Source organism: Drosophila yakuba, chromosome 2L (assembly GCF_016746365.2).
Source record: "Drosophila yakuba strain Tai18E2 chromosome 2L, Prin_Dyak_Tai18E2_2.1, whole genome shotgun sequence".
Classification (NCBI taxonomy): Eukaryota; Metazoa; Arthropoda; class Insecta; order Diptera; family Drosophilidae; genus Drosophila; species Drosophila yakuba.
This window is the reverse complement of record NC_052527.2, coordinates 10,363,658-10,383,822: the sequence shown is the minus strand read 5'-3', so window position 1 is coordinate 10,383,822 and position 20,165 is coordinate 10,363,658. Positions and strand designations below refer to the sequence as shown.

Genomic DNA, 20,165 nt, shown 5'->3' with positions numbered 1-20,165 from the left:
TTTTTCAATCTTCATTTTGATTATACTTAAACATAAATATTTATATTAATTCACTTACCCCATCTGGTTTCGCATGTTTTCCAAAGCTCATGCAATCGATTAACCAACCAGGTGAGTTTTCGCCTGGCGATTCGTGGCATAATACCCGTATAAATACCCACAACGCAATGCCAGAGTTCTTAAAACAAAAAACAATAATTGCACAAATATAGGGTGAACACGAAGAGTATTCCGAAAAAAAAGGGGGGCATATTGCCTGAGTCGCGTTAATTTTGCATGCCCCAAAAAGTGTTCAGTGCGACGGAAACGGAAACGAGAGCGCGAAATTTCAATATGCTGCTTACCACGACTACAATTGTGCATGGCAAAAAACCAATTTCAATTTGTTAACCATTTTTTTATTCGCAATCAAATTTATTACATCGGCTGACAACAAAAGTATTGAGTAAACGTGGAGCTTGGCCAGCGAAAAAGAAGAATATGGAAAACAAATTCGCAATCGGCGCTTATTTCCTTATAAATATACATATCCGTATGTGGTGTGGGTTGGCTTCTCTTGTTGCTTCTCCTCCTGACATCTGCCTCTGTGTGTGTGTGTGTGTGTATGTGTGTGTATTTATTGTGCTGCAAGAGTGTGTGTTTGCAGGACAATTAAAACCAGGCAAACACAACAACAGAGGGCGTGGTGGTGGTGCTGGTTGTGGAATAGCAGCAGGGATCTCGTAGACCTAGTAAATGGTAATCAACGCAAATCCTCCATAGAGCACCGCACACGGATAGGCAATCAGCAGCTGTTGATGGTCCATGGAGTAGGCGGTGGCGAACAGTTTCGAGGCCGATATGGCGCACCAGAATATGGAGATGCCGCTCACAATTAGGCCGAGTGTGCCTCTGCAAGAGTGAAACGAGATACCAACTCAGTCCAGATAGATATAGACGTCGGTGAAATCAATAAACAATGCATATGCATGAAGCACCAGCCCTACAGAGTAAGAAAATCCTAATCCTAACGCTCTTAACCTCCGATTTTAAGGCATAGATTAATGTGATCGACATCTAAGAACAGGAAATGTATTTACCTTCAATTTGAATCTGAAATTGATCTTAATTACTAATACTTGCGATATGATGTAGTTAAGCAATATACGTTAAATATAATTTAGATCCTTTATTTAACTTTAGATAGGCCTTCAATCGCGATCAGATAAAATGTTATTTTGTAAACCCCAGATAATTGAAATAATGATTGCTTTTGACGCATTTTTTCTCAGTTTATCGACTTGGGATACACTCTATTCGGCCGAGTGTTCATAAAAAAGGATGAGTGTGCATGTGGGTGTGGGTAAGTCTGAGCGTGTGTGCGAATGAATGGGCAGGGCAAACAAAGACAGCAGGCGATGTGCCGGCAAAAGGATGTGCAAACACAGTCCAACTACAAAGCGCACACATAACCAACACACACACACAACGCCCACACACGGGGAAAGCCCAGCGGAAAATGAAAAATTGATTTCAAAGCGATATACGGAAAATGTTACCTTTATTCCCTAACGCACAAGTCGGCGAAAGATTAAAGGCGAGCTTTGAGATAGCATCCGAATAATTACTTTGGTTTTACCGGTTTGAAGAAATATTTTACACATTATCCTTCCAAAGCAATTACTTATTTACTTTGAACTCAGAATGTTAGGCAAACATCTCGAATCCCAATATCTTACGATCAACAAACCAAAAAAAGGAAACAATATCAAAGTTATGTATACTTGAGTGAGATATAAGATTAAACACTTGAAAAGCGGAGAAAAAGTTGTGATCCCAGAATCTCGTTCTGTAAACCCATAAAATCCGACAAAGAAATCAATTTAGAAAACCAAAACATAAATCCCCATATTCCAGAGTTCCAATTTTCAGCTACACGCACCCGTTTAATGGATTGCCTTTCTGTGGTCTCGGCGGCTCGGCTGCTCTCCTCCGCTGTCACCTCCACCTTCACCTCCACCTCCAACGCCCTCCGTTTTCAGCCACTCAAACGGGCACCCGTTTTTTCATGGTCCCTGCAATCTTGCCCAGAACTGTGTTGTTGCCTGCTGGTCACAGTGTCCAGCAGTGCTGGTGCCAAGTGATTTTTTGGCCCCAAACTGGGCAGCTTAAATGGTCCGGCACTAGCCTAAAAACCAATCAAAACAATACTATGTAGGGCCGGATAACTCGACTGTCTGTGTAATTTTTGCGCACTTTTGCATCACCAAACAAACTCAATTAAAAAGTCTGTCTAAAAAAGGGAGCAAAAGGGAAATGGACAGCGGGGAATCGCAAAAATATTTACTGTAAACTTGGCCGGCACTCGCAGGACTCGCAGGACTATATGAACATCAAAGCTGGCACACACACACACACACTAACACTAACACACATACCACCACCCACAAAAGTGCAAGCGCTTAAAGCCAACAAATAAAAAATGCAGGCAAACAGGCAACCAAAATGGCAATTGCACTGGGCGGTTGGTTGGGTTGGACAGTTTGGTGATAGGGTTGTGTTGTGGGTGGGAAATCGGTGGTGTGGATTGGATGGCAGGATGGGGCAAACAAAACGCGCTTGGTGTCGAGTAAGCTCGGGCAATAGTTGTTTTCCACACACACGCTCATTTCCACCCATGACCACCCATGCCCACCCAGCACAGCACTTAGTTTCCCCGCGCTGCTCTGAAATTATGACGTGCCGACGGGGTGGTGGCTGCTGGGCAGGAGGAGGTGCATCCACCAGCAGAGAAAGCGCTAAAAACTCACGCAGCATTTGCGTGTTGCTCCTCGCATGGCCATCATAAAAAGCGTGGCGAGTGAGTGGAGTCAGTAAAAAAAACAAAAACGGAAATAAGAACACAAAAAATGCCGGACAAGAAAGGCGGGGAAAAGTGAGGTGCGGGCAACGGGGTTGGGGCGGAAAACGGCAGGGAAAAGTGGGCAGAAAGCCTGGACGAGCAAGTGCTGGACACATATTTGAAAAGGAAACTACGTGAACGAAACTCAACGGGTGGCAAAACAGGACATGGAACGTTAGACAGATGGACACTGGACCGCTGGGCAGCAGCGTTTCCACCACCAAAACCGCCCACTCCAAACGTTCTCAGCGCGAAAATTAAACGGCGCATAGTTGGCGTTATTCGGCTCCGCTTTTTGCCTGTCTTGCCTTGGCTTCAATGAAGTCCAAGCCTCTCCGTCCGTTTTGTCCGTAGTTGGTAGTCCTCCGTCCTCCGTCCACGGTCCTCGGTCCGCAGTCCGTAGTCCGTAGTCCGTAGTCTGTAGTTTGGCAGTTGTGGCCCTGGAGTGCACTAAAAGCGCAAATTAAGTTGGCTACTCGCTTTTTATTCGCATCCGTGTGTATGCATCGCTGGCCCAAAACTGCAACAAAATTAAAAACCTAAATTGTGCGAAAAGAGCCAAGGGGAAATCAAGCCCAAAGGATGCGCAGATAAAGAAAAATTAAACGCTGGCCGTGGAGGAATAGTAGTTACATACGAGAAATTAAGAATCCGGCTTCCATCATACATAGTAATAGATGCAAATTCAGCATTGAATATATCGTTGTATGACAACAATAGAACTAGCAAATTAAATAAAATATTCTCATTTCATTTGCGCCAAAAACTACAGCGACTACAGCCCCCCACTGGAAGATTTTCGTCGTTGCAAGGGCAACCATTTCATTGCAGTTACATGACCATATCAAACAGAACTGCAGACTCAAATCAAACAATCGAAAAACAACGCCCGCAATAACAATAGTAATAACAGCCAGAAGTGATCAACTTGAATGGGCGAGGAGCAGCAGCCGGAGTCAAAGCATCAATAGAACAAATTTCAGCGGTTGGAGCGGATCGAAAACGTGCTGCAGTCGCAGCTGGACGAGCTTAGGCAAAAGTTTGTAATTACAGGCCACAAACAATGAGGATTCGACGCCAATGCATTGGCAACTTTTCAATTAAAAACATAAATATAAAGCACAGCGACTGATGGCATGAATGGTTGTTGCTTCACTGCCCAGCGAAATGAATGGAGGCCAGATGAAAAGCCAGCGACTTGTGTCAACAATTACTTACTGAATGGTGATTAAAATGTTGATGCCCGACAGCACCACCATGGGCAGCAGACAATAGCCCAGCACGGAGGCCACTGCTCCGAAGGTAACCTGCGACCGGCTGACCATCAGGGACAGCAGGCAGTAGAAGAAGATGCAGCCCATCACTCCGATGCCGTAGATGTACGAGAACGTCACCTTACCGCTCTGTGAAAAGAGAGGATTTGGTTAGCTTAAAGATTGCTTTTTAATGTATTTTATAGGAAATATAAGTATAAATAGAATCAGTGATGAAATGTAGGCACAATATAGACATTAAAACGATAACCCTCACTTAAAACATTAATTGCAATTAATTTCGGACACATTTAAAGTTATCTGTAAAACTTACCAGCAGCAGGAAGCCGCCAAGTGTGAGGCAAAACACCAGTGGACCCGCCATGTCCGTGTCCTGGAGGATTTGCTGGTCGGTGCTGCGCAGCGGATTCAGCACGGCGAGCGTCTAAAATGGAATAGGGAGCGCGAGAGTAATACGATTAAAATTAGAGCAAGTGAAGGATTACACAACGACAGGAATAGGGGTTGGGTCGACCGAAGTCCGTCCGGCAACAGGCCATCATCACTCATGGAGCTGGCGGCAGGACACGGAATTCGGAACACGGGACTTTGGACACTGGAAACTACACAACACAATTCATTTGTTCGCACAGCGGTCATAAAATGAAGCCCAACTCCCGTTTTCCAAACATTTGTTCTCTATGCGTTTTGGTTTTGCGCCTTGTTTTTGCAGCGTGTGCAGTGGCAGAGAAATTTGAAAAATGGAAATTGATGATAAATGATATTGCTGACCAGCCAGCCAGCCAGCCAGCTACCAAGTGAGCCGGAGCTTGGAAACTCGGCCAAAAGCTGTCAACGCATTTGATGCATGCGAATGTGGGCCAGGGACAAGGGCTATGAAATTTGATATTATAGCCGACAAGGACCCACTGAAAATTGTCGATGAAATTCCGAGTGTCTCTTTGTGGGGCTACCAACATTAATTGAGACGGAAAAGAGTTTGAAGTGGAAAAATGCAACCCGTACATTGATTGTGGTTGCAAATTAGTTTTCTATGGCACTTTTTCGATAGCCAAAACAGGATCAAATTGGAGTTGGTTGTAAGTGCAATAATCATATTGAATGGAAATAGAACGAATTCGTTATGCATACTATACATTTTGTAATACAGCTTAGTGTTTGTTAGTTTTTTTTTATGCGGATTTTTCCCGTGAGTACATAAAAGCCTTGAAAATACCTCTGTTGACTTTGCCATTTGCCAACATTCCGTTCCATTACTTTAACAAACAGGACCAGAGTCACACACACAAATCTAACCATAATTCCCCCAGCTAGCTGATGAACAATTTAATTAGCATTTCATTTCATTTCAGTTTTATGATGGCACACGGACTCATTAACATTAACATTTTCATTTTTCAATTAACACAAGCGTAATAAATTCCGTGCCGGAGCGAAAGAAATGAGAATCAGGCGCACGCAAATTTTTTACAAAATGGACAAAAATGCAGAAAGTTACACAGCAAACGGCAGCGAAAGCGAGGGGGTAAAAAGTAAGCGAGAAAAACTTTAATTAAAAACACAAAAGTTGCTTTATTTATTTAAAAACAACTACGGCCAGACCGGTGGCGAGTGCAATGAAAAAATATGTCTTCATTAACGACACAAACCCGCAAGTGCAACGACAACATGGCGCACAATATAAAATGCATAAAAAAATGGCATAGAAGCGAAAAACAATAGAATTATTGCGCCATGAGGAGATGCTTGCAATAAATACAAAAGCGAAATGCAAAAACATTTAAATTTCAATTAAAACGGAGTTGGCCACGCCAGAATTGCGCGGCCTAAAGTGGCCGCCCAGAAGGAAAGCCACCCGTTGCGTTGCACAAATTAGAAAAAGGCACTGGGCCACAACCGGAACAGGGTCCGGGGAAAATGCGTAAAGGCAAAGGAGGAATTACGCGGCGGGTGGAGTAATTGTCTGGGCAAACAAAGTGGGCAACTCAAAACTCGTAGCTCCTTTGTGGCGTGTGTCGGTGGAATCGGCCGCATAAAATATGCAATTTGCCTGGCCCCTCTCGAGATCTCCATTTAGAAATGCGTTCAAGAGCAGCGGGCTACGGAAGAAGGGACGTTATCCTTCACCACCAGTCAGCTCCAAAGGTGGAGTACGCAAATTACGAATAGCAGCGGCGGAGCCTCCTTTGTTCTGCTTTCCTTACTTACCTTTTGGAAGATGTGATTCGGATTGATGCCCAGCTCTGCAACAGAAAGGAAAAGAAAGGGGAAATTTATTATGCGATAAAATATGCTGTCTAAAATGTGAAAACTTATTTTACTCAACGATTTCAATATATGTACATATATCAGTATACTTGTAACCTGATGAAAATAAATATCTGTGCGGTATATTGATCATTTTCATTTTGTAAACAAAACTAAAATGTTTTCGCGAGTTGAAAGCAAACCAAATACGATTAGAATCTTGAATGAAGTAGTTGCACAAAGACAAAAACACTTCTTAGTTCTACTATAAATATTAATTTTAAATTTCAATTTTAAAACGATATCATATCGATCGAAATCATAAAATCCGAAAATCTGTACAAGTTATAATAACCGCAGAGATGTATATATTATTAATAGTTGGGCTTAAATTCTTTAAGCAAGTGACTAATACATTAAGTAGCTACGGAATTCTAATAGGCTAAAGTTCATAAATACATATCGGCTATGTGTGCCCATTGGGAAGCCAATCTCACCTTCCAGAAGTGGAGGCTCGTCGTCGAACTCGTTGCCGGCTCCTCCGGGGGCAGCTGACTTCCCACTCTTGTCCTGTCCGTAACTCGTGTCGGTGTACGCCGTGGGATCGTAGAACCCACCCAATCCTTGGCTTGCGGGCTGGGCATAGGCCGCATCATAGTTGGGCGGCACTGAAGCCTGTGTGTTGTCGAAGGTTTGGAAATTCCTGCAAGCAAGTGGAGCAACAATTGTGAATGGTGTAAAGTGGAATTCCGGGAAGGTACTCACAGTTCCTGGCCAAATTCAGGCATATCGAAGTTGTAGCTGGCATCGCCCGAGGGCGCGGAGCCGTAAAAGTCATTGGGTCCGCCGAACTGAGACATAATTACTTTAATTTAAGCGCAATTCATATATTTACAAACTGATATTTAATTTAACAACACGTCAACTAGAGATGGCAAACAGCTAAATGTAACCGATTATTTGCGACTTTACCTATCGCTTAAAATGTCGACGGCTGATATCAATGCTATCTGAATGCAGCATCATCGATAATTTATCGCCAGTCGAGTTTTTGTATTCAAAATATTGCGCCACATTTCTTAATAAAAATAATTAGATTAAAACCAGATTATTTTGTAACATTCATAATACATTTTATTTCCATAGCTCCATTTGCAACACACACAAGTTACTGAAATAGCTATCCTTTGGTAGTAGAGGTACATGCTTTTGGGGCTACGTTGTTATTGCGTTCTTTAAAGGTCTATAATATGTAGGAATATAATATTTTGTAATTTCGTAAAGTTTCAAACGCCCTTTAGACTCGTTTAGTTGGTTTAGTTTCACATAATAGGGTAACGAACACAATCGATAACTATATGAAAATTTACTAACAATACATAGCTGTGAATTATATTTATATATCAACATAGATAATTATACATATGTGTCGTATATGTATGGTATTTATGTATATGGCTGGTTTAACTGCGTTCCATTTGCGCTACCGACTAATTATTGTTCGTCTTTCCTAACTCGCTGTCATCGTGTTGTTTTTTGTTTTGCGTATCTTCTGATGATTCGATTCTGACCTGACTAGACCTGAAGCGGGCCAAACTGTTGTTAAACTTATAAGTAAACTTGGATTCAAATATCTTATTATGCATTATGTAAATATGACTAGATTGAATGGGGAATTCGAAAAATAACCTAGCTTTGGTTTCTTATTTCGTTTGGTTTGCTTCTTTTTCCATTCCTCTTTCTAGGAAAGCCCGTACTTGTTTTTGGCCCTCCTCGCTTAGTCCTCCAGATTTCGGAAGGCCTGCTGCAGATCCTCGTACAGCTGATCGTAGTCCGCCTTGATCTTTTGCTCGCCATCTTTCACAGGGTCCTGGAAGAGTGCATTGTTAATATCTATGATAGCCAGGCGAACAAATAAACCAACTCACCTTAAACTTCATCGACGACAGCTGATACATAATGCCGCCCATCGATTCCCTGATGGTGTTCCATGTAATTTTGTTGTCCGACTGGGCTGTTGACTCAACGGCATGCCGGGCGGTCTCATAGAAGGCCATGATGTTTCTCAGCATGCCCACAGTCTTGTAGAAGGGACAAACGCGATCGTATGGTGAGTAGGAGTTCTGTTGCAGAAAGTCGTCCTTCAGCAGCTTGGCCACTTCCAGGGTCACCTTGTCGGTCTCGGCCAGCGATGCCTTGCCCACCAGCTGCACGATCTCAGACAGATCCTCCTCCTCCTGCAGGATCTCCTTAACCTTGGTGCGGAGTGGCACGAATTCGGGGTAGTTCTTGTCATAGTATTCATCCAAAGCACGCATGTACTTCGAGTAGGAGATGAGCCAGTTGATCGAGGGGAAGTGCTTGCGTTGGGCCAGTTTCTTGTCGAGACCCCAGAACACCTGTACGATACCCAGAGTGGCGGATGTCACGGGATCGGAGAAGTCACCACCAGGAGGAGACACAGCTCCGACAATGGACACGGATCCCTCGCGCTCAGGGTTACCCAAGCACTTGACGCGTCCAGCACGTTCGTAGAATGTGGCCAGACGAGCACCCAGATAAGCCGGATAGCCGGAATCGGCAGGCATCTCAGCCAGACGACCCGAAATCTCACGAAGAGCTTCGGCCCAACGGGAAGTGGAATCGGCCATCATGGCTACGTTGTAGCCCATATCACGGAAGTACTCGGACAGAGTTATACCAGTGTAGATGGAGGCCTCTCGAGCTGCCACAGGCATGTTGGAGGTGTTGGCTACCAGGGCAGTACGCTTCATGATGGATTCGGTGACACCATCGATCTCGCAGGTCAGTTCGGGGAAGTCACGAAGTACCTCAGACATTTCGTTACCACGCTCGCCACAACCGACGTAGATGATAACATCAGAGTTGGAGTACTTGGATAGAGCCTGCGGATGGTAGAAATATTAGATTAGATCATTTAGAAGGGATTGGTTTTTAAAAATATGTAAGCTGTGGATTAAATGAATAATTTGTAACTTGCCTGCGAAATGACTGTCTTGCCGCATCCAAAGGCTCCGGGGATGGCAGTGGTGCCGCCCTGGACGCAGGGGAAGAGCGAGTCGAGCACGCGTTGGCCCGTGAAAAGCGGATGGTTGGCTGGCAGCTTCTCTGTGACGGGACGTGGCTGCCGCACCGGCCAGACTTGCAACATGGTGTGCTTGGTTATTTCGCCGTCGAACTCCGTCTCCAGGACGATGTCCTCCAGGTTGTAGTTGCCCGCGGGGGCAATGTATCGAACGGTTCCCTTAGCCCTGGGTGCTACTATCATGCGCTGCTTCACCAGCGTGTTCTCGTGGACCACTCCATACAGATCTCCTCCGGTGATGTGGGATCCCACCCGCACATTCAGCGGATTAAATTCCCACATCTCCGAGCGCGACAAAGCAGTTGTGTTTACACCTTTGGGTATATAGATGGAGTTGGTCATCACGCCGATGTCCCTCAAAGGACGTTGGATGCCGTCAAAGATGCTGCCCATGATACCGGGTCCCAGTTCCACGGACAGGGGCTTTCCAGTACGCAGAACAGGGTCACCCACGGTTACGCCTGAGGTCTCCTCGTACACCTGGATGGTGGCCATGTCGCCCTCCAGACGGATGATCTCTCCCACCAGCTCGTAGTAGCCCACGCGCACCAGCTCGTACATAGCGGATCCAGACATGGCCTCCGCGGTGACCACTGAGTTGTGGGGTCAGTTGAAGGAGGAGAAGAAGGGGCAAAGTTGGAGGAGGAGAAACAGGAGCAAAGAATTAGCAGACGAAGTGGAAGGAACAAAAAAGAGATCATAGTGAGGGCAATGAAGACGAACAGGAGGTTTATGCGGAACAGGAGAAGGAGGAACAAGAAATCAGGACGATGGATAATAACAAGAAGCATGATAATGAAGAAGAATGAATGAAGGAGAAGGATGTAGGAGTGTAAATTCAAGAACAAGAGAAAGAAACGCAGGAAATATAGAGATTAGCCAGGTCTTGGGGGTCAGCGCATGAAGGACGCTGGTGACGTCGCTTACCTGGTCCGGATACCGCGTAGACACGGCCATACTCTGACTCGCGCTCCTCGTCTTTGAATTTCCTCAAGTTGGACATGGTCGCGGTTACTGCTCTTCTTCTTCTGCTTCGGTAACGGTCAAATCGTTCGTTGGCTGTGGGAAAAGTAACCGTTTTTTCTTATAAACAAAAACACGCATTTTCCATGCCCCCGAACGGAAGAGTTTTCCGTGAGGAAAATCATAGGTGGCGCTGATGTGCGGCAGCAGCCCCCAGTGAAAAGCTTCACACCCCCGCAGCCCAGCATCGATTTTCCAATACAATTTTCACACATGCCACTAACGGCCAGCTGAAATTTCCACCTTTTACGCATCTCAATAGCAATTTCCCCACTTCTTTTTTATTACACACTTTGGGGATAGTGTAGCAATTGTTTTGATGCGTAAAAACTATTTTTTTAGCTGCTCTAAAATTAAATTAGCTCACATTTGTTTCACCAGCTCTTATGAAAATTCTCTTGCTTTTTTGATTTCACTCTAGTATTGATCTATCGGTTATCGGCGAGGGGTCCTGGTTGTCGATAGAGATGAGCTCACGACGAACTCACTTGCACGCACGCACGTCACAATGAATTAATAGGCGGATTCCACTAACACAATCTGCTTTAAAATAAAAAAGTACCTGTTGGTACTAAATGTACTTAGTTAATATGTAGTTGGCATTTATGTATAGTTTTTTAAAGACTTCAATGTAACTTGTTCATTCATAATTTTTGTTGCCTTAAAATAACTTGAAGCAATTTTCTTTTTTTTCTTATAATTCAGCACTTCTTTTATAACGGTATTAAATTTATAAACATTTTCTTTTTATTTATTTTTTGAAGTTTATATTATCTATATAGTATCTAAAGTTAATGAGGGCATATCTTTGATATCGACATAAGCATTAAGACATATCGGAAAGAAAACATCGATTGTCAATTCATCGAAGTCTGTTTTACATCACTAATCGGCAGCGGCTGCAATAAATTTCCGTAAAAACCGAAGAAATCCGGAATTAAAGGTAGCAAACGACCTGCATCAGAGTGAGATCGTTCGGCACCGGTGCCGGCACATGAGATCCCATCGAGTGACCACAGGAACAGTGCGTGTAGCGCCCCGGGGCAACCGAAAAGATAACCTCCAAAGTCCGGAGACAGCAGGCAGATGCACCTGCTCCACCCTTTCCCCTCCCAAATGCAAGTGAAAATCGCCTTTAAACGTGAATAAACCCGGCCCAGCCATGTCGACGACGTCGGTGGTGCAGCAGTTCGTCAACGGGCTTAAGTCCCGCAACCGAAATGTTCAGAACAAGGCCACCCAGGATCTAGTCTTCTATGTTAAGACAGAACTGCGCGAGATGTCCCAGGAGGAGCTGGCGCAATTCTTCGACGAGTTCGACCACCACATCTTCACGATGGTGAATGCGACGGACATCAACGAGAAGAAGGGTGGTGCCCTGGCCATGAGTGAGTTTCTGGATCGCCGGTAGTTCTTTAGAGGATCTAACGTCTTTCCTTTCAGAGTGCCTGATTAACTGCGAAGGCAGTCTAACTGCCAGGAAGGGAATTTCGCCCTATCTCAACCGCCTGCGCGATCTTCTTCTGATCAACGATGTGTCCGTCATGGAGATTGCCGCCCGCTCCCTGGTCAAATTGGCCAACATGCCCACGTCCAAGGGAGCCGACTCATTCGACTTCGATATTAAGAAGGCTTTTGAGGTGCTCAGAGGCGAGAGACAAGAGGTGAATTACAAGAAGAATATTAATTTGAAGTCCGTTTTAATCTTGAAGAACATTACTCAAAATATTGTAATATAATAATAAAACTAGTTATCATTATAATATATTAGTATTAATATTTTGGAACCAAAATGTTAATGGTGTTTTAAAATGTGTGTTTTTCAGTACCGCCGCCATGCAGCCGTCTTTATCCTCCGTGAGCTGGCGATCGCCTTGCCGACATACTTCTACCAGCACATCCTGACCTTCTTTGAGGTTATCTTTAACGCCATCTTCGATCCCAAACCTGCCATACGAGAGTCTGCTGGCGAGGCTTTGAGGGCGGCTTTAATTGTAACCGCGCAGCGAGAAAGCACCAAACAGTCCAGTGAACCACAGTGGTACAGAATCTGCTTTGACGAGGCTAATGGGAGCTTCAATGCAGACCTGGCCGCTGGCAAGGATCAGAAGGGCGTGACCCGAGACGATCGCATTCACGGTGGCCTCATCGTCTTCAACGAGCTCTTTCGCTGTGCCAATGCCACATGGGAGCAGCGCTACTCGTCGCTGAAGACGCTGTTTCCCAAAACCCAACACAACAAGTTCCTGGAGGCCAGCAGTTCGTCGGGTATGGGTTCCCATCTGAACACTCTAGTGCCGCGGCTAAAGGTGCCCTTCATTGACAAGCTCGGCAGCACCCAAACACATTTGGGCGAGGGAGAGCATCACAAAGGAGTGGCCAAGTTCGCGAGCGTGAGTCTAACGATCCATTACCTCCACACACAAATGTATTTGTTATTTTCATTTATTTGCCTATTGGTTTACGTAGTGCTTTACATGTATCTAAAAACCAACAGATGCCTGACGGGAAGAAATCAGCTGACCTAATTATAGTTTAAAAATCGTGTAAAATGTCGAAGTATTCAAATTTAGCGGTAGAGTGTGATAGCTTAGCACAAATATTTGTGGGCGGCAAATCATTTAGACAACCGTGCTAATAGTGAAAAGTAAATTTTTTGATTTTTTTAATTTAAAAAAAAATCTTGAATATTTTTGGTCAATTTAAAATACAAACTATTTAGATATATGTATTTAGCAACTTTAAAACGCAAATAACTCATAATATCGACATTCCACAGCACAACGTTCTGGAGTCCGCCTATGCTCAGGAGATCCTCCAGGAGCACTACACCACCATTTGCGATAATGTTTTGGAGCAGCGAACTTCCAAGTCCCCGTATGTTCAGCAGGCACTCCTTCAAATACTGCCCCGATTGGCTGCTTTTAACCGCGCTGTTTTTGTGGAAAAATACCTGCAGACATGCGTGTCGCATTTAATGCAGATCCTGCGGGGCAAGGAGAAGGATCGCACGGTGGCCTACATTACTATTGGTTACATGGCTGTGGCAGTGCAGAGTGCGATCGAAGTTCATCTATCCAGTATAATGACCAGCGTGAAGGTCGCTTTGCCGGCAAAGGATTTGACCAGCAAACGAAAGGTACCAGTGGATCCGGCGGTATTTGCCTGCATTACGCTTCTTGCGCATGCCGTTAAGTCGGAGATAGCCGACGATGTTAAGGATATCCTTGAGCAGATGTTCTATACGGGTCTTTCGCCAGCTCTGACTGTGTGCCTAAGAGAACTCTCCGAGAATGTGCCGCAACTTAAGTCGGCCATTACAGAAGGATTGATCGGAATCCTGTCCCAAGTACTGATGAACAAGGCGACTGTTGTACCATACACTGCTATGCCATCCATCGCCATTGATGGCTCGCTGATGCAGAATGCTGACGGTGCCACCACAGTGCTGGCACTCAAAACACTGGGTACCTTCAACTTTGAAGAGCAAAACATGCTGGACTTCGTGCAACGGTAAGCCATATTTTTTACATTTTAGTCACATTACAAGGTATGAACTTATTTTCAGATGTGCCGACTTCTTCATTGTACACGAGCAGCAGGAGATTCGTCTGGAAGCAGTGCAAACCTGCACACGACTCCTCAAACTGGCAGTGCAATCCTCTGAAAGTATGGAGAACTCCAAGACTCTCAGCGACACCGTTTCCCACGTCATTGAGCGCCTGCTAATAGTGGCAATTACTGATATGGACTGCAATGTGCGAATACGTATTTTACGTTCGCTGGACGAGACCTTTGATGCGAAGCTTGCTCAGCCAGAGTCTCTAAATTCATTATTTATTACGCTGCATGACGAAATCTTCGAGATCCGCGAACTGGCAATGGTTACCATTGGAAGACTGTCGTCCATGAACCCGGCTTATGTGATGCCCAAATTAAGAACCACCATGATTGAGTTAATCACGGATCTGAAGTACTCGGGAATGAGTCGAAACAAGGAGCAGAGCGCCAAGATGCTTGACCATCTGGTGATAAGTACGCCCAGGCTAATATCCTCGTACATGAATCCGATCCTTAAGGCCTTAGTGCCCAAGTTGCATGAGCCGGAATCTAATCCAGGAGTTATTTTGAATGTGCTGCGCACCATTGGTGATCTAGCAGAGGTAAATGGAGGCTCCGATGAAATGGAACTGTGGGCAGACGAGCTTCTATCTATTTTACTCGAAATGCTTGGGGACGCTGGCAGTCCGGATAAGCGAGGCGTGGCTCTGTGGACCTTGGGACAGTTAATCAGTGCAACGGGCAGGGTGGTTAGCCCATATCACAAGTACCCCGTGCTCATAGACATTTTGATTAATTTCCTTAAAACGGAGCAACGTCGTTCCATACGAAGGGAAACAATCCGAGTGCTGGGCCTTTTGGGAGCCATGGATCCCTACAAGCACAAAATGAACAAAGGCTTGATTGATAGCCAAAAGGATAATGTTTTAATAGCATACTCCGATGGCAAGGTAGATGAAAGTCAGGACATATCCACCGCTGAGCTGCTGGTTAATATGGGTAACGCGTTGGATGAGTATTATCCCGCTGTGGCCATAGCTGCCTTGATGAGGATCCTACGCGATCCCACGCTAAGTACTCGCCACACCAGTGTGGTGCAGGCGGTGACATTTATCTTTCAAAGCCTGGGCATCAAATGTGTGCCGTACTTGGCCCAAGTGCTTCCAAATTTGCTGGACAACGTACGCACTGCGGATAACAATCTAAGGGAGTTCCTCTTCCAGCAGCTGGCCATTTTGGTCGCTTTTGTGAAGCTGCACATCATTAGCTACATGGGAGATATTTTCAAGTTGATCAAAGAGTTTTGGACAATTAACACGCCACTGCAAAACACTTTAATCAATTTGATTGAACAGATCGCCGTGGCTTTGGGCTGCGAGTTTAGGGATTATTTGGCGGAGCTGATCCCACAAATTCTACGAGTGTTGCAGCACGATAACTCCAAGGATAGAATGGTCACCAGGAGGCTGCTCCAAGCACTCCAAAAGTTTGGCAGCACCTTGGGGTACTATCTGCCGCTGATTGTGCCTCCAATTGTGAAACTCTTCGATTCTCCGTATGTACCACAGCAGGTGTCAATGGTTGCCCTGGAAACGATCAACAATCTTGCCTGCCAGCTGGACTTCACCGACTTCTCCTCGCGCATCATACATCCGTTGGTTCGAGTGCTGGACACTGAACCAGAGCTTCGGGACCAAGCCATGATTACCCTCCGCTCACTGGTAAAGCAACTGGGCAAGAAGTACCTGGTGTTCGTGCCAATGGTCCAGCGCACTCTCAACAAGCATCGCATTTCGGATCCCGAATACGAGAAGCAACTGAGTAAGATTCAGTCCAACAGCACACTGGCGGATTCCTCTGGGGCCGGAGAGTCAGATTTGCGCACGGCCAAGTTCAAAAACAACGAGCCATTTGTGACTGACCGGAATAGTAATAATAAAAATCTGCAGGTTCGTTGATGATAGTTTATGTTATAGTTTCGTTCAAGCTCTGAAACTGTTTATTTCCTTGTAGGTTACCACAAACGAACTACGAACGGCGTGGCAGGTGACGCGTCGGGTGTCCAAAGATGACTGGGTGGAGTGGCTAAAGAGGTTGTCCATTGGCCTGCTAAAGGAATCGCCCTCGCACGCACTAAGAGCCTGTCGTTCGTTGGCCCAAGAGTACGATACGCTGTTGCGAGATCTTTTCAATGCCGCATTTATCTCCTGTTGGACGGAACTTTCGCCAGATCTGAAGAACGAGCTTACTCAGTCGCTGATTCAAGCCCTGCAAGTTACCGACATGCCGGAAATCACTCAGACAATCCTCAACCTTGCTGAGTTCATGGAGCATTGTGACCGCGATCCAATACCAATAGAGACTAAGCTATTGGGTACTCGAGCGATGGCTTGCAGAGCCTATGCCAAAGCATTGCGTTACAAGGAGGAGGAGTTTCTGCTGCGGGAGGACTCCCAAGTTTTCGAGTCCTTGATTCTAATCAACAACAAGCTGCAGCAAAGAGAAGCAGCGGAAGGTCTGCTTACAACCTATCGGAATGCAGCCAACGAACTAAATGTTCAAGGAAGATGGTATGAAAAGCTTCACAACTGGGATCAGGCGCTGGAACACTATGAAAGGAATCTAAAGACGGATTCCTCGGACTTGGAGGCCCGCCTCGGTCACATGCGCTGCTTGGAGGCCCTCGGAGATTGGTCGGAGCTGAGCAACGTGACGAAGCACGAGTGGGAAACCTTCGGTACGGAGGCCAAATCAAGAGCAGGACCCTTGGCTGCGGTAGCTGCGTGGGGTCTGCAGGACTGGGAAGCGATGCGGGAGTACGTGAGGTGTATACCAGAGGATACCCAAGATGGAAGCTACTATCGAGCTGTGCTCGCGGTGCATCATGACGACTTTGAGACCGCACAGCGCCTTATTGACGAAACGAGAGACCTCCTGGACACGGAGCTCACATCGATGGCGGGCGAGTCCTATGAAAGAGCCTACGGCGCCATGGTATGCGTACAAATGCTGGCGGAGCTGGAGGAGGTCATCCAGTACAAGCTGATCCCAGAGAGGCGAGAGCCCCTAAAGACCATGTGGTGGAAGCGTCTTCAGGGAGGGCAGCGACTGGTAGAGGACTGGCGAAGAATCATACAGGTGCACTCGCTGGTGGTAAAACCGCACGACGACATACACACCTGGCTGAAGTACGCTAGTTTGTGCAGAAAGAGCGGTTCTCTCCACTTGTCTCATAAAACTCTGGTGATGCTACTTGGCACCGATCCCAAGCTGAATCCGCACCAGCCACTGCCGTGCAATCAACCCCAGGTGACTTATGCGTACACCAAGTACATGGCTGCCAATAATCAGCTGCAAGATGCCTACGAACAGTTGAGGCACTTCGTAAACACCTATAGTCAGGAGCTAAGCTGCCTGCCTCCGGAAGCACTGAAACAGCAAGATCAGCGACTCATGGCACGCTGCTATCTGCGCTTGGCCACCTGGCAGAACAAGCTGCAGGACAGCATCGGACCGGAGGCCATACCAGGCGCCCTCGAGTGCTTCGAAAAGGCCACTAGCTACGATCCCAACTGGTACAAGGCCTGGCACCTGTGGGCGTACATGAACTTTAAGGTTGTGCAGGCCCAAAAATCGGCGCTGGACAAACAACAGCCTCCGGGGGCCAGTATGGGAATGACAATGGGCTTGGGCCTCGACAGTGATCTAATGATCATACAGCAATACGCCGTTCCGGCAGTCCAGGGATTCTTCCGTTCAATCAGCCTTATAAAGGGCAATTCGCTGCAGGATACGCTACGTCTCTTAACCCTTTGGTTTGACTATGGCAACCATGCGGAGGTGTACGAGGCGCTGCTCTCTGGAATGAAGCTGATCGAGATCAACACCTGGCTTCAGGTTATCCCGCAGCTAATTGCCCGCATCGATACCCACCGTCAGTTGGTGGGTCAACTGATCCACCAGCTCCTTATGGACATAGGAAAGAATCACCCGCAAGCTTTGGTCTATCCTCTAACAGTCGCTTCCAAGTCGGCGTCATTGGCGCGGAGGAATGCCGCATTTAAGATCCTCGACTCGATGAGAAAACACTCGCCCACTTTGGTGGAGCAGGCGGTCATGTGCAGTGAGGAGCTCATCCGTGTGGCGATCCTGTGGCACGAACAGTGGCACGAGGGTTTGGAGGAAGCGTCGCGACTTTACTTTGGAGATCGTAACGTTAAGGGCATGTTTGAGATTTTGGAGCCACTGCATGCTATGCTCGAGAGGGGACCGCAAACGCTCAAGGAGACATCCTTCTCGCAGGCCTATGGACGCGAGCTGACGGAAGCCTACGAGTGGTCGCAGCGGTACAAGACATCGGCGGTGGTGATGGATCTAGATCGAGCCTGGGACATCTACTATCACGTCTTCCAAAAGATCTCGCGCCAGCTGCCACAGCTTACCTCGCTAGAGCTGCCGTATGTCTCGCCCAAACTGATGACGTGCAAAGATCTCGAGCTGGCCGTACCCGGGTCCTACAATCCTGGCCAAGAGCTCATCCGGATTAGTATCATTAAAACAAACCTTCAGGTAAGGAGGACATTTTCTTTGAAATTTCGTAAGCTTGTGGGTGTTAATTTAAGTTTCTATCCTTACTTTTCAGGTGATTACATCCAAGCAGCGCCCACGAAAACTGTGCATTCGTGGCTCCAACGGCAAGGACTATATGTACCTTCTAAAGGGACACGAGGATCTTCGTCAGGACGAACGCGTGATGCAGCTATTTTCCTTGGTGAATACATTGCTATTGGATGACCCGGACACGTTCCGACGTAACCTGGCTATCCAGCGGTATGCTGTTATCCCGCTCAGTACCAACTCGGGCCTTATTGGTTGGGTGCCACATTGTGACACCCTGCACACGCTTATCCGCGACTACCGCGACAAGAAGAAGGTGCCACTTAATCAGGAGCATCGCACAATGCTCAATTTTGCGCCAGACTATGATCACCTCACGCTGATGCAGAAGGTTGAAGTGTTCGAGCATGCGTTGGGTCAGACGCAAGGCGACGACTTGGCCAAGTTGCTGTGGCTGAAGTCCCCGTCCTCCGAATTATGGTTTGAGCGAAGAAACAACTACACCCGCTCATTGGCAGTCATGTCTATGGTTGGATACATCCTGGGTCTGGGCGATCGCCATCCATCGAATCTTATGCTGGATCGCATGAGCGGCAAGATACTGCACATAGATTTTGGCGACTGCTTCGAGGTGGCAATGACGCGCGAAAAGTTTCCCGAAAAGATACCCTTCCGTCTCACCCGGATGCTAATCAAGGCGATGGAGGTCACTGGCATCGAGGGTACCTACAGGCGCACTTGCGAAAGCGTAATGCTGGTGCTCCGGCGCAACAAGGACTCCCTCATGGCGGTGCTGGAGGCGTTTGTCTATGATCCGCTGCTCAACTGGAGACTGTTGGATGTGGACAAGAAGGGTAACGATGCGGTGGCTGGGGCGGGTGCTCCAGGCGGAAGGGGGGGTTCCGGAATGCAGGACAGCCTCAGCAACTCCGTGGAGGACTCCCTGCCCATGGCCAAGTCGAAGCCCTACGATCCCACGCTGCAGCAGGGCGGCCTGCACAACAACGTGGCCGACGAGACGAACAGCAAAGCCAGCCAGGTAATCAAGCGGGTCAAGTGCAAGCTAACTGGCACCGACTTCCAGACGCAAAAGAGCGTAAACGAGCAGCAGCAAGTGGAGCTGCTCATCCAGCAGGCGACCAACAACGAGAACCTCTGCCAGTGCTACATTGGCTGGTGTCCGTTTTGGTAGGTCAAGAGATCCGGCGGAGATCCCGTGCGACAACCGGCAATTGACTGAGCGAGATTACGAACTTACGATTACTACTACTAACTGAATTGGGTGCAACCATCTCTGGAGAGGATTCCGAGGTGACTGCAACTAGGAATTAAGTATAAAATATTTTTATAATTTATGTTAGTGATACGCTTAATTATCTATTATTTGTAAATCAGATTGGAAAATAGATTCCAACTTTGTATAAATCATTAAAACCCTTGAAACAATCAACGTTTT

General features: G+C 46.6%; 3 protein-coding genes across 3 annotated transcripts; 1 reads left to right on the top strand and 2 right to left on the bottom strand.

The window, feature by feature from the left end:
- Positions 1–376: 376 nt before the first annotated feature.
- On the bottom strand, positions 377–7,349 carry LOC6527431 (protein YIPF5). The gene is made up of 6 exons (XM_002088487.3): positions 7,168–7,349; positions 6,900–7,105; positions 6,364–6,398; positions 4,469–4,579; positions 4,100–4,284; positions 377–891 (listed from the first exon to the last, which is right to left on the bottom strand). Exons 1-6 carry the CDS (start codon positions 7,260–7,262, stop codon positions 729–731), a joined length of 795 nt encoding a protein of 264 aa, XP_002088523.1. The 5' UTR covers positions 7,263–7,349; the 3' UTR covers positions 377–728.
- A 164-nt stretch (positions 7,350–7,513) lies between these two features.
- On the bottom strand, positions 7,514–11,023 carry LOC6527432 (V-type proton ATPase catalytic subunit A). The gene is made up of 5 exons (XM_002088488.4): positions 10,899–11,023; positions 10,436–10,567; positions 9,404–10,101; positions 8,331–9,308; positions 7,514–8,272 (listed from the first exon to the last, which is right to left on the bottom strand). Exons 2-5 carry the CDS (start codon positions 10,509–10,511, stop codon positions 8,180–8,182), a joined length of 1,845 nt encoding a protein of 614 aa, XP_002088524.1. The 5' UTR covers positions 10,512–10,567; positions 10,899–11,023; the 3' UTR covers positions 7,514–8,179.
- A 368-nt stretch (positions 11,024–11,391) lies between these two features.
- LOC6527433 (serine/threonine-protein kinase Tor) lies at positions 11,392–20,159 on the top strand. Its single transcript, XM_039371591.1, has 7 exons — positions 11,392–11,919; positions 11,975–12,195; positions 12,358–12,924; positions 13,311–14,044; positions 14,100–16,041; positions 16,106–18,661; positions 18,735–20,159. The coding sequence occupies exons 1-7, from the start codon at positions 11,694–11,696 to the stop codon at positions 19,899–19,901; spliced, it is 7,413 nt and encodes a 2,470-aa protein (XP_039227525.1). The 5' UTR covers positions 11,392–11,693; the 3' UTR covers positions 19,902–20,159.
- The last annotated feature ends 6 nt before the right edge of the window (positions 20,160–20,165 follow it).